Source organism: Ovis aries, chromosome 9, assembly GCF_016772045.2.
Source record: "Ovis aries strain OAR_USU_Benz2616 breed Rambouillet chromosome 9, ARS-UI_Ramb_v3.0, whole genome shotgun sequence".
NCBI classification, from domain to species: domain Eukaryota; kingdom Metazoa; phylum Chordata; class Mammalia; order Artiodactyla; family Bovidae; genus Ovis; species Ovis aries.
In genome coordinates, this window is record NC_056062.1 from 80,602,836 (window position 1) to 80,616,894 (window position 14,059).

The 14,059-nt window shown below is 45.1% G+C and overlaps 1 protein-coding gene across 2 annotated transcripts in view; it reads right to left on the bottom strand.

The window, feature by feature from the left end:
- SDC2 (syndecan 2) overlaps positions 1-13,920 on the bottom strand; it is a 121,819-nt gene extending 107,899 nt beyond the window's left edge. Inside the window, exons 1-2 of one of the 2 annotated variants that reach the window (XM_060393495.1) lie at positions 9,784-12,286; positions 9,423-9,505 (exon numbers count right to left, since the gene is read on the bottom strand). Coding sequence is in view for 1 of the 2 variants with exons in the window: in XM_015097914.4 (XP_014953400.1) it covers positions 13,410-13,469 (60 nt within the window). In the remaining variant the exon portion in view is untranslated. Of the gene's footprint in view, positions 1-9,422; positions 9,506-9,783; positions 12,287-13,409 lie in introns of those variants that run through there. The other variant, XM_015097914.4, reaches the window with a different exon arrangement.
- Positions 13,921-14,059: the final 139 nt, after the last annotated feature.

A 14,059-nucleotide genomic window follows, 5' to 3' on the forward strand; every position in this document is an offset into this window, starting at 1 on the left:
AGTTTACAGAGAGCGCATATGTTAAATATGGGCCCAACCCATCTGCAATTGCCCTGAATAATCAAAAGATAGATAATAGTGGCTTGAAGGTAGGTATCATGTCATTTCTTTTTAACTCACGAGACAAGAGCTTTGCACCTGTTTGATATGCAGTAACATGAATTAACTTACCACAGCTTACCCAGTGGTTCAGCAGTAAAGAATCCGCCTACAATGTAGGAGACAGGGCAGAAGCCACAGATTCAATCTCTGGGTTGGGAAGATCGTGCAGAAGGAAACCCACTCGAGTATTCTTGCCTCGAAAATCCCATGGACAGAGGAGCTTGGTGGGCTACAGTCCATGGGGTCACAGAGTCAAATGACTAAACAACAACAACTGCCTTACCAAATATAAATCTTCATCCAATAATTAATCAGGACAACTACAAAACCTAATCAACTCAAATACAATTAAAATACTCCCTTCAGCTCAGTTCAGTTCAGTCGCTCAGTCATGTCTGGCTCTTTGCAACCCCATGAACTGCAGCACGCCAGGCCTCCCTGTCCATCATCACCAACTCCCAGAGTCCACCCAAACCCATGTCCATTGAGTCAGTGATGCCATCCAACCATCTTATCCTCTGTCGTCCCCTTCTCCTCCTACCCTCAATCTTTCCAGCATCAGGATCTTTCCAAATGAGTCAGTTCTTCTCAGCAGGTGGCCAAAGTACTGGAGTTTCAGCTTCAGCATCAGTCCTTCCAATGAATATTCAGGACTGATTTCCTCTAGGATGGACTGGTTGGATCTCCTTGCAGTCCAAGGGACTCTCAAGAGTCTTCTCCAACACCACAGTTCAAAAGCATCAATTCTTCGGCGCTCAGCCTTCTTCACAGTCCAATTCTCACATCCATACATGACTAGTGGAAAAACAATAGCTTTGACTAGACGGACCTTTGTTGACAAAGAAATGTCTCTGCTTTTCAATATGCTGTCTAGAATGGTCATAACTTTCCTTCCAAGGAGTAAGCATCTTTTGATTTCATGGCAAATAGATGGGGAAACTGTGGAAACAGTGGCTGACTTTATTTTTCTGGGCTCCAAAATCACTGCAGATGGTGATTGCAGCCATGAAATTAAAATTTAAAAAATACTCCCTACTCTTAGCTAAAGAGTTAGAGGTGAGACATAAATAAAGTTAAGATTTTAATTCATTAGTGCACCTAACAGATGAATCAGTGTTTACAATAGGATTCCAATGTTGACACCTTGAAGCATTTTACAGTTACAATCCCAGGTACTAGGTCAGATATTTCAAGTCTTAACTAAATTTCCAACCTGCATGCACGTCTATTTTGAGCTTCACCTCAATATAATCCAGGAAACGGATGATGCAGGAAATTTAAAAAAAACTGCCACATCACACCCTGCTTCGTGAAAAACAAACTGGTCATAAATCGTGTGAAAATGTATGTCCCTTGGTGCCAAGGGTCGGAATGCAAGCGAGAAACAAGGAACATGCATACGTATTGATGCATATATAATACATTCCAGAATCACAAAACTTAACGCTGAAAGGAAAGAACCAAATGAGTTTAAAACATCTACTATGGGTTAGTTTTTTTTGTTGGAAGTGTTCAGTCACTATAGAGGTGAGTCTTGAAAATTAACCCAAAGGCAAAATACTATAATTCCCGATTTTACACTGGAATAAAAAAAAAAAAAAAACGAGCTCAGAAATGATAAGCAACTGTGCCCCAAGGTCATATGGCTTTCAGGTGGTAATACCAGGAACCGAACCGCAGTATACTTGATTCCAAAACCTGCAATATCATCCCCTGTGTTATCTTGATTAGGGTGGGCGCGCAAGTGAAGCGTGGCAGCACTAGGAATACAACTGCATGTGAGTTGGATCTATATATGTTATGACCCACACTTACTGCGATGTCACACACCTGTCATTCACGCAGGCAGACCGTTGCCTAACAACTCAGTAAACAGTGGTCCCTCTGGTTCCTAAACATGTCAAATGAACTGAGCCTTCAGCACAGATGTACCAAGCCTTCTACAGAAAGTCTTCACTTAACCAGATATTAGACCCTTACATTAACATTTTTGTAAACTTTTATCTGTGCTGCGATTCATGCGGTCACAAAGAGTCGGACACGACTGAGCAACTGAACTGAACTGAACTGAAACTTTTACCAGATGCTCTTTTGCATTTGTTGAGATGATCATATCATTATCCCCCTTAAACTGTCAATGACTGCACTGCTCTTCTGATGTTGATGCATTCCTTGGATAAACCCTACTTGAACTCATTATTATTCTTTCAGTAAGCTTCTGTACTCAATTTGATAACATTCTGTTTTAAATTTTGGCATCTATGATCACAATTAAAACTGGCCTAAACACTTGTTTTCCTGTGCTTAGCTTATCTGCTTCTGACATAATTCTAACCTCATGAAATGAGAAAGAACAGTCTTCTGTCATTCTCTAAGCTTTGGAATAATTATCTGTTCCTTGAAGGATCAGCAGAACTTGTTTGTAAAACCACCTAGATCTGGTGCCACTTTTTTAATACAATTTTTTGACTGAGATTCACATTTTTTGTTCCGATTCACCTGAAATTGAGATTCAATTTTTTGTTGAGATTCACCTGAAACTGTAAGAAATAATATAGAAACTTCTCTTGTACCCTTTACCCAATTTCCCCCAATGGTAACATTTTATAAAATTAAAGTAAACATCACAGCAAGCATACTGACATTGATACAATCAACCATTCCTATTCAGATTTCCCCAGTTCTACCTGCATTCATTTGTGTTTATGTCTGTGTTCATTTAGTTCTATGCAATTTCATTATATGCATAGATTTGTGGATGCATAAATACACAGTATATACCCTGGAGAAGGAAATGGCAACCTACTCCAATATTCTTGCCTGGAGGATCCCATGGACAGAGGAGCCTGGCAGGCTACAGTCCGTGGGTCGCAGGAGTCGGATGCGACTTCGCAACTAAGCCACGACTACCATCACATATGTGTATAGATATATACAGATTTATTCAAGATAATCAGGGTTTTACTGTACAGCTTTTTAATCGAAGTTGATTTACACAGTTGTCTATATACAGCTGTACATCAGATTTTTTTCTATTATAAACATTTTCCAAGTTATAAACATTCTTCAAATCCATTTTTAATGTCTATATGATATTTAATGTGTAACTCAGAATCTTTTGTTTAACCATTCCTCTAGTATTATACACTAAGGGTGTTTCTAGTTTTTTAACTATCATAAGTAAGGCTTCAATAAATACATTTACCCAACTACAATTATTTCCTTTGGAGAGAGTTGTAGAGATGAAATTACTGCAGAAACTTATCATGGGCCAGAAATAATCAATGACACATTCTCTCATATTGCCCACATTTACAGAAAAGGCTGAGCACAGGCATACTTCATTTCATGGTGCTTCAAAGATACCGCATTTTTTAGAAATTAAGGGTTTGAGGCAACCCTGCATCTCACAAGTCTGTCTGTGCCATTTTCCAACCAGCATTTGCTCACTTTGTGGCTTTGTTTCACATTTTGAAAACTTTTTCATTATTACTGTATTTGTTATGGTGATCAGTGATCTTTGATGTTACTATTGTAATTGTTTGGGGGATGAATTTTGCCCATTTAAGACAACAAACTTAACAAATGCTGTATGTATTCTAACCACTCCACCAGCCAGCCGTTCCCTGTCTCTCTCCCTCTCCTTTGGCCTCCGTGCTCCCTGAGACACATGATATTGAAGTTGGGCCAGTTAGTAACCCTACAGTGGCCTCTACATGTTCAAGTAAAAGGAAGAGTCTCTCAGTTTAAATCAAAAGCTAGACATGAGTAAGCTTAGTGAGGAAGGCACGTCTAGAGCTGAGAGAAGCCAAAAGCCAGGCCTTTTGTGCCCAACAGTTGCAGTTACGAATGCAAAGGAAAAGTTCTTGAAGGAAATGGAAGCGCTACTCAGGTGAACACACAAATCTGAACAAAGTAAAACAGCCTCATCACTGATATAGAAAAAGTTTCATGATCAAACCAGACATAACATTCCCTTAAGCCAAAGCTTAATCCAGAGCAAGGCCCTGACTCTCTTCAATTCTGCAGAGATTGAGAGAAGTGAGGAAGCCGTGGAAGAAAAGGTTGTGGCTAGCAGAGGTTGGTTCTTAAGGTTTAAGGAAAGAAACCATCTCTGTAACATGAAAGTACAAGGTGAGAAGCAAGTGCTGATGTAGAAGCTCCAGCAAGCCATTCAGAATATCTAGCTAAGATAATTCATCAAAGTGGCGACACTAAACAGATTTTCAGTGTAGATGAAACAGCCTTCTATTGGAAGAGGATATCATCTAGGACTTTCATAGCTACAGAGGAGAAGTCAATGCCTGACTTCCAAGTTCAAAGGACTCTCTTGGTGGGGGCTAATAAAGCTTGTGACTTGAAGTTGAAGCCAGTGTTCATTTATCAATCCAAAAATCCTAGGACCTTTCAGAATTATGCTAAATTTACTCCGCCTGTGCTCTGTCAAAGGAACAACAAAGCCTGGATGACAGCACCTCTGTTTACAACATGGTTTACTTAATATCTTAAGCCCACTGTTGAGACGTACTGCTCAGAAAAAAAAAAAAATTCCTTTCAAAACGTTACTGTTCACTAACAATCCACCTGGTGATTGCTGAGAGAAGAGATGAAGGCTGTTTTCCTGTCTGCAAACACAACATTCATTTTGCAGCTCATGGATCATTTCAACTTTTACTATTTAAGAAATACGTTTCGTAAGGCTATCAATAGTGATTCTTCTAATGTATCTGGGCAAAGTAAACTGAAAACCTTCTGGAAAGGATTAACCATTCTAGATGCCATTAAGAACATCTGGGATTCATGGGAAGAATTAAAATATAAACATTCACAGGCATTTGGAAGAAACTGACTCCAACCCTTGGAGGGGATGACTTTGAGGGGTTCAAGACTTCAGTGGAGGAAGTAACTGCAGATGGGAAGAAAATAGCAAAAGAACTAGAATTAGAAGCACAGCCTGATAATGTGAACGAACTGCTGCAATCTCATGATAAAACTTCAATGGATGAGGAGTTGCTTCTCATGGATAAGCAAAGAAAGCGGTTTCTTGAGATGGAATCTACTCCTGAAGACGCTATGAATAGCTTCATAGATCTTTTTGATCTTTCAAAGAGCTTTCTGAAATGAAAACAAAAGATTAGGATATGACATAAACTAAGTTGATAAAGCAGCATCAAAGTATGCAAGGACTGACTCCAGTTTTGAAAGAACTGCTACTGTGAGTAAAATTATCACACAGCACCAAATTCTACACAGAAATCGTGAGAGGAAGAGTTCATCTACGTGGCAGACTTGACTGTTGTCTAATTTAAGAAACTGCCACAGCCGCCCCAGCCCTTGGTAACCACCACCCTGATCAGTCAGCAGCCGTCAACATCAAGGCAAGACCCTCCACCGGCAAAAAGATTAGAGTTTGCTGAAGCCTTAGATGATGGTCAGCATTTTTAGCAGTATTTTTGATTGAGATAATGTACATTTATTTTTTTTAACATAACAGAATACAGTATAGTATAAACATACTTTTATATGCGCTGGGAAACCAAAGAATTCATGTGGTTTGCTTTATTGTGATATTTGCTTTATTGCAATACTTGCTTTATTGCGGTGGCCTAGAACCTAACCCACAGTATCTCGAGTATATCAATACAAAAATGTCCCCAATATCTCAGGGTAGAGCTAGGCCTCCCCAAGTCCGAGAAAGAACCCAGCTATGAAAAACCGTTCTATCATACCTATTCTGGGCTGCTCTCTGGACTTGAACTTATCAGATGAGCCCATATAGTATGTCAAATCCCCACACTTTAGAAGCGGAAAACCAGGAATTAGAATACTAGTGACTAACCCACTCCAGTGTTCTTGCCTGGAGAATCCCAGGGACGGGGGAGCCTGGTAGGCTGCCGTCTATGGGGTCGCACAGAGTCAAACACGACTGAAGCGACTTAGCAGCAGCAGCAACATGTGACATAGAGTGTAGATACGCTACTGTGCTAAAAGTTCCAATGTATTCTGTCTTACATAGTCCTAAAACCCTATTTTAGGATATTCCACTTTACGGATGGGGAAGCTAAGCACAGAGAGGTTAAGAAACCTGCCCAAGGTGACACAGTAAGTGGATTCTAACCCAGGCACGTCTTAACTCCAACGCGCAGGCTCTGAGCCACTCTACCTTCTGCTCATTGAGTCTTGTCTTCACAGCACTGACGCTGGGCTCCAGCGCTATAGAAAGAACCCACAGGGAAGGCAGTTAAAGGCCCATCTCTGCAAATGAAGGTCAAGGCCAGAAACCAAAAGAGTAGCCTGAGATCCCTGCGGTGGTTTATGCTTCAAAAAGCCCTCCAAATTGCATCAACAAGGCATGCTGTCTTCCCTCTAGAATGAAAGTGAGTTCTATCACATTAACTGCTCTTGAGGCTATAATACACTGGCTTATATGAGAACATACATGGGAAAACACTAAACATTAGATCCTGAATATTTAGAGTGGTGTATATAATCCCAGTACATGATGAATACCTAGCTCAAGTTAACTGATTACCACCAGCTAGTAGAAATGACTTGCTTTTCCGTAACATGAGTAAGTTCCTTGCTCCAGTAATAGAATAGTAAATATTTGGCAGGAGCTTAATAATCACTTATTGATTAGGTTAATCTTAACACTGCTCCAATTATACCCTGAAGCACATAGAAAAAGATAAATATAAAAGACAGAAAGTTCTTCTAGCTCATCTCATCATTTTATAGATGGGAAAGCTGAAGTCCCACAGGGATTATGATTGCTAATTACGGGTGTGCAAAACATCACCTTTGCCTTCAACATTATACGTTTACTTTTATTGCCTTTATACTTAACAATAAATTGTACAAAAACACAATTTTTAACTTACTCTTTTTTGATAAGAACTTTTAAAAAATAATTTTCCTTTCACTGGGTATCTTGTTCTATGTGTCATTCTTACCATGAGACTAAACTCTATTAATTGTCCATTCTCCTTAAACATCTGTACTATTCATATTTCACGTGCATGTATAATCATAAGAAAAGACAATAAACATCAAAATGCTTTATAAAGGACACAACTGCATCTTTGCGACATTTCTCACAGAACAGATTCAACAGCAGAGGAGAGAAATGTGAAAACATATCTCATTTTTAATAACATTTTTCTATAGCTTGGAGTCTAAGACCATGCCCTGGCTCGCCCTAGCACTGACAGGTATACCAGTTGGCCTCACTCTGCTGATTCAAATGGAGAATTTTCCAGTGGCTTTAAGGCCTTCCCCCAGTCTCATCAACTCTTTAAGACAACAGAGGAAAAACAGACATACACCATCTATTTCAAGAATCCTTTCTTACTCAGAGCCAATCACCCCTCTAGGCAATCACCCCAGAAATTCTTCCATGCATTTCTACTCTTAAAGAATCAAAATGCCTCCTATCTCTACTCACAGATCCCCAACATGCCTCACCTCCCATGCCATCTCATTCTAGATGCCCAGGGGCACTCAAGCACATGATGCCACTGTAACTCTCTCTTTCTGACCTGCTAGAAACTTGATCCAACTGAAGGATACCAACACAGACAGGGAAGGAACCAGGAATATATACGGATGGGAAGCCCTGGACTTGTTTATTCTTCACACCAACACTACAATGTTGATGAAACTGGAGGTCGAGAGAGTCAAAACTTGCAGGAAACTAGCCCAGGTCCTCTTCTGGGGCTGGGGGATTCAGTTGATTCCAGACCACACCATCTTCAGGGGCCACAGCAAAGCTGAGCGTCAGCAGGTCTAACAGACTCCAACTTCCCAGGCCATGGGCACCTGCGCTTAAATATGGAGCATCAGCAGGCGTTTACTGCAGGGGTCAAAGTTATGGCAACAAGGGCCCTCTCCTCAGATGGGGCCAATCTCCATGCCCCCAGAGGGCTCAGGGGCTTCAAGAACATCAAATATGGCTCTCTCATTTCATAGCCAAGAAAACAGAGTCCAAGACAGAAAAAAAGATAAATACTGTTATTTTCTGTACCTTAGGTACCATTCCCATGCTCCCTCATTTTACCCTCGCAACAGTCCTGTTATAGAGGCATTCTCAAGTGTAATTCATATGCACATATATGTATTTTTTTAAGTGACTCAAATATTTAGTATCTTGTCCAAGTCCTAACAGGAAGTAAGCAGCCAAGTACCAACATCTCCCCATCCCAAATCTTTTGTCTCTATCTTGGCCCTCAGGGTCATAGGTTCTTACCCAGGGGGAGCTTCAGGACTAATACAAAATAGCTTGTAAGAAGGGGTAAAGTGTATGACTGGACCTGTGGTTACCAACTGTGGCTACTTTATTAGCATCATCTGAGATGCTTCATAAAAATACAGATTACCCAACCCCTTTTAGGCTTCTGATTGTTAGAAGGCCCTGAAATCTTTATTTTTTACATACTTTCAGTGATTCGGATTGTCAGTCTGCCTTACAGAAAGAAAAAAATATGGCTAGATCAATCACAAAAGGCTCCCTGGGAGCATGGGATATGAATCAACAGAATTCAAAAGGAGAAACACTGAACAGGTGGCAATGTCCAGGGCGCATTCATGAAAGCGAGGCCAGTGGGCGAGGGTGGGGAGGCGTGATGGAGAGGGGTGGGCCGGGGTGGTGGCTAGCTGTGCCATGCGCTCTGCTAACTGGTTTCAGTTGCATCCGACTCTTTGCGACTCTATGGACTGTAGCCCACCAGGCTCTTCTGCCCATGGGACTTTCCAGGCAAGAATACTACAGTGGGCTGCCATGCCCTCCTCCAGCGGATCTTTCCAACCCAGGGATCAAACCAGGTCTCTTATGTCTCCTGCACTGGCAGGCAGGTTCTTTACCTCCAGTGCCACCTGGAAAGGCAGAGGTACTTAGACGCCACACCAGGGTGACAAGGGAAACACAACGCGGCACAGGATAAATCAAAGAGCCGGTGTTGCTTGATTTATCCTGTAAACAAATCCAACAGGATAAATGTTTGGGCCAGGAAGGGCACTGACATGGCTGCTAACATGGGAAACATGCTGGCTTGTTCAGTTGCTAAATCGTGTCTGACTCTTTGCGACCCCACAGGCTGTAGCCTGCCAGGCTCCTCTGTCCATGGGATTCCCCAGGCAAGAATACTGGAGTGGGCTGCCATTTCCTCCTCCAGGGGATCTTCCTGACCCAGGGATTGAACTGGAGTCTCTTGCACTGGCAGGTGGATTCTTTACCACTGAGCCACCAGGTCAGCTTTACATGTTGGCAAGGCCCCCCCCCTTTTTTTTTTTTTTTCCAAGAAAAATGTGAAAAGGAATGCTACCTGGATCACCAACACATGAGCTCCAAGAAGACAGAGGGGCTGCCTGGTTTCCTCACGCCTTTACGCCAAACACTTAGTAGATGCTGAATAAATATCATGGAATGAACAACATGTCAGTGCATTCAGTGGTCAACTGGTCACAAAATCAACAACTATGAATACATCAGGGACCTGACTTCAAGATTCAAATCTAAAAGTCTAGAATTAAGATGAGGGTACTGGCAGAGGCGACTAAAAAAGAGTAGCTTGTTTTCTGCAAAAACAAGTCAGTTCTTCTTCATTACTTCCTGCTTTTCTCTAAAACTTTATTTGGCTCCTGGTGCATGAAAGAATCAGGTGGTTTTGAAATACATGAATGTACCTTCGACAGCGGCATGAACAGCAGGTCTTCTGTCTTACGAAGAAGAAAACGATGGGCAAGATCTTCTGGTTTGAGTTTTGGCAGTGGAGGAGAGACAATCTCGTGAGAATCTAATCTCAGATGACATTCCTCTTGTGACCCAAGATTCTTGCCAGCAGACAGCCCGATAGCACAGTGACTTAACCGGACTCCCTATAAACCTTAATGACAGAGCTGGCCAGGCTCTGTGTGGTTGGGTCAACCTTGGGCTTTGCCAACTTGAGTAGACTCCTGGCCCCTTAAGTTGGCCAGTGAGGTCACTGGGGGGGCTTCTGGAGACTTGAGGACTAGTTCTGCCCAGGAAAAAAAAAAAGATGATCTTTTGAAATCTTTTTCAAACTAGTGATTATTCAAGATGCCACATTTGTAATCATGTTACACAGTCCCTCAAATGGCAAGCACCATCAAAATTACATGTTCCAGGTCCCAGAAGTAGGACTTGGAAGGTGTACTCAGATTCCTCTGGACACCCATTCTTCCACAGGCCTGATCTTAATAAGATCTTTCCTTCCTAAGAGACATCTACCTACTGCTAAAATCCAACTAACAGAGAAAGAGCCCTTGTTCCTCTAAGATTCCCTAGCAAGTATAATTAGCTACATTACTAGAGCAGCCAAAATTTATTTTTTCAAGGAACTGCAAAAGGTTATATGGTTCCAATTTAATTTTTCCTTCGAATGCAAACTTTCCAATGCCTGCCTTTCATAATACATGAGAGGTAATGCATGGGTCCAGATGATTTGACAATTTCTTTTAATTTACACACATCTAAGCATGGGTATAAAATTCCACTAGTTCAAAACACTTCCTTTTCTTAAACATATCTCCAGTTCACATTACGTGTTTATAGCAATCTGCAATGTATTATTTCTAAAGATAAACAATCATGTAAAAAATTGATAGAAAAACGGCAGCATATCACTACTGCCACACTCCGTCAGTCTTTCCCCTCGCATGGTCAGTGGGAAGTATAACTGCACGGCCATGACCAGGCTCTCCCTGCTGTTTCCAGCATGCAGAAACCAAGGGGCACTGGTTCCCTTCCACAGACAGATAGCCTTGAGCCTTAGTTGCTGAGAATCTCGTTTTCTTTTCCCCCTTGAACTTGGTATAAAACTCAAGAATGCACTGCGGACACTTTTCCTTCCAAAAAAAAGAGAGGCTCTGAGTCCAGATGATCACTATTTCTGACTCCCTGGAAAACAGTTGCAGTTTTCCCATTAAAATGAAAAGTACTGGAAATAATGTACTAGAATGGCTAAAATGTTGAAAAATGAAGTTTTCCATTTATGTGGCTATACTTGAAACAAATAGAGACTGAAAAGTAATTTAAATGAACTACTGGCCTTTCTGGGCCTTAAAACAGCTGCTTTTGAGAAAAATTGCCTCCCTCACAGACTCTCTGCTACAGTCTTCATTCATGCTACAGTTGACATTTTAAAAATCTCTAATCACCCTTTTGAATGATATTCCAATTCCTGAAAATGGTATCTACCACGGTGAAACACCTCATTTGGAAAGCATCCAATTCTGGCTGGAAATGAGAAATACTAGAACCCCAAAGAGTTGGGGCAGGGGGGAGGGTGTCACCGGAGAAGACAGGTATCGTTCAGCCAAAAAGCTTCCTTATGAATCACTGTTGGATTTAAGAAAAAACCCAGGGAAATATTCTTCCTGTAGAATCCTCAAATAGTAACACTTTCTAGCAAATCTCCAAACAGGACTCAGCAAAAAGGGACCTCCTTAGCCCCGCACAGCTTTTCACGCAGGCTTCACTAGAAAATCTTTAGATAGAGTTCTCCCTTTGCCCTGTTTTGCAACAAGATGAACAGTAATGATTTTCTGAAAGAAACAGAGAATCTGTGCAAAGAGCCAAAGTTCATAACTGGCTGGGAGATTACCAATCCCAACGGATAAAAACGATAGTATGTCAAAGAGAAATGCTCGGAGCTCTACAGCCAGCCGGAGCACCCAAATGTGTTCAGTCTACGCTCTCCAATCTCCGCGTAACGTTTGGCGACCTGCTAGCACACCCAGAGCCCCTCCGCACACATGATAAATGCCACATCGGCTGCTCGGTGCCAAAGAGGTTCCCCAATCCTAAATCGTATCAATTTAAAAGGAAAAAAAAAAAAAAAGGAGGGGGCCGGGAGAGAAGGGAAGAATAACACGCCAAAGGCGAAAGGGGGAAAAAAACCTTACAAAACCACCCCTAAAGATGACATGATTTGTCTTGGAAGGGACGGTCCGATTTATTAGAAATGGACACGTTGATAAGTAGCCAAGGGAGGAGGTATGGGGAACGAGAGGAGGGTAGAAACAGCTGTCCTCCCTACCCGAGGCCCCGGACCGCGCTGAGGCTGCAGACGGGCTCGCGGGTGTTTCGGGGTTCCACCCAGCCGGACAAAGCTCGGGGCGACCAGGTAGGGGCCGCCAGGCACAAGGGCAAGCCCAGGAGGCATTTCCCTGTAGAGGGCGCTCACTGGGCGTCGTAGGGAAACCAGCTCCAACCCTCGAGCCAGAGGAGGGGAAACCCAGTTCCCACCACCAAGGCCGGGGAGGGAGGCTGGGTTGCCCGCAGCCGGAGCCAGAGAAGAGACTCCCCCGGGCCTGGGGGCACCCCGGCCGGGGTCCGCGAGAGCGAGCGCGTCAGGCTGGAAGCTTCAGGCTGCGAGCGGCCAGGCGGCCCGAGGCCGAGTGCAGTGCCATCCGCACCCCCGTCTCGCCCAGCTGCCGCGCTCGAACGCGATCCATACAGAGATGCCCTCCGGCCCCTGATGGCCCGCGAGCCCCCTGGACCCTCAAGCAGAACGGGTCGGCAGAAATGGGAGTCCAGGGTCCGCACCCCGGCATTTTCGGGTGCATTTTCCACGCACTCCCCCCGCGCCCCCAGCAGGACCCAGGACTGCGCGCCTCCGCGGGTCGCGTTATCCCGTAGTGTCTGCTCCCTCACCCCAGCCACTGGGAACATCAAACAAAAGAACTTTTTTGCAAACTTTCCTCTCCGGACACTTCGCGGGTTTCTTAAAAAGCTTAGCCCCATCTTCCCAGAACCTGCATTCAATCCAGTAGGGAAGCTGGCGCGGGGGACGGGGGGGGGGGGTGGCGCGGGGGGAGGGTGCATGGAGGAAAGGACCCCCAAAGTTTCCAGGCCGTCCCCGAGTCTCGGGGAGCGCGCGGGGGGGACCAGTTCCCTCGAAGCCCTATGCACGCTTCCTCTCTCCCGTCCCCCTTCCCCATCGGTCCTTCTCGGCGACGCAGCAAGACCCTCGGGAGGGTGAATAAGTTGGGAACGTCTTCAGCGGCCTCCGCGGTTCGACAAAACGGCAATACCTTCGCTCTCATCCCGGGGTACCTCGGGGTAACTTCAGCGAGAGGCGCTTTTCTGCGGAAAGGGAAAGGGGAGAAGGCGTGGAGCGCATTTATCCCTTAGATCCCCGGGGGATCCCCAGCTATACGTCTGGCAGCGGGGGACTGGGTGGGGGGGCATCCCCCAGGGGGCGCTCCCCGATTCTCCGCGGGGTCTGCGGACTCGGCTCGGCCTCCGCACCTTAAACGGCGCGCGACCCCCGCCCGGCCCAACTCACCGACTCGGCGGACACGCAGGCCACCAAGACCCAGGTGAGCAGGATCCAAGCGCGCCGCATATTCCTCCGGGACCGGTGGCTCCCAGCTGCCCGCTTGCAACGAGGGAGAACACGAAGCTTCTCGCCCAGCGCCCGGCGCTGCTCGCGCAGAAAGATCAGGAGCAGAGCTGCCGCAGCGACCGCGGTTCGGGGGACTCGACGGGACTCGGGGGGCTCGGGGCTCCGGAGCGCCCGCTTCCTCCGGCTGCGCCCCGGGACCGCGGCGCCTTCTCACTTGTTGGCTCCTTCACTCCCGAGGCCGGATTGTGGCTCCGGGCGGGGGAGGCGGCTCGGAGGCTCTTGTTGCTCTGCTGTGGTTTTACTCCTCCGCGGACTCCTTCCCTGTGTCGCTGCTCCGTTTCTGATTCTTTTGAGGAATAAATTAGATGGCTTGGAATGTAGCTGCAGCTGAAGTTTGGGGGCAGAGCGGCGGGGGCGCGCGATCCGCACGGCTGCAGCTCCCGGAGTATCTGGAGAGTAGCGCGTCCGAGCCGGGCTAGTGGCTCAGCCGCGGCGCCCCTCCTCCGCCTCCTCCTCCTCCCGCGCCGCCGCCTCCCTCCCCGGGTCCTCCTCCTCCTCCACCCCCCACTCCCTTCCTCCTCCCGCTCCCT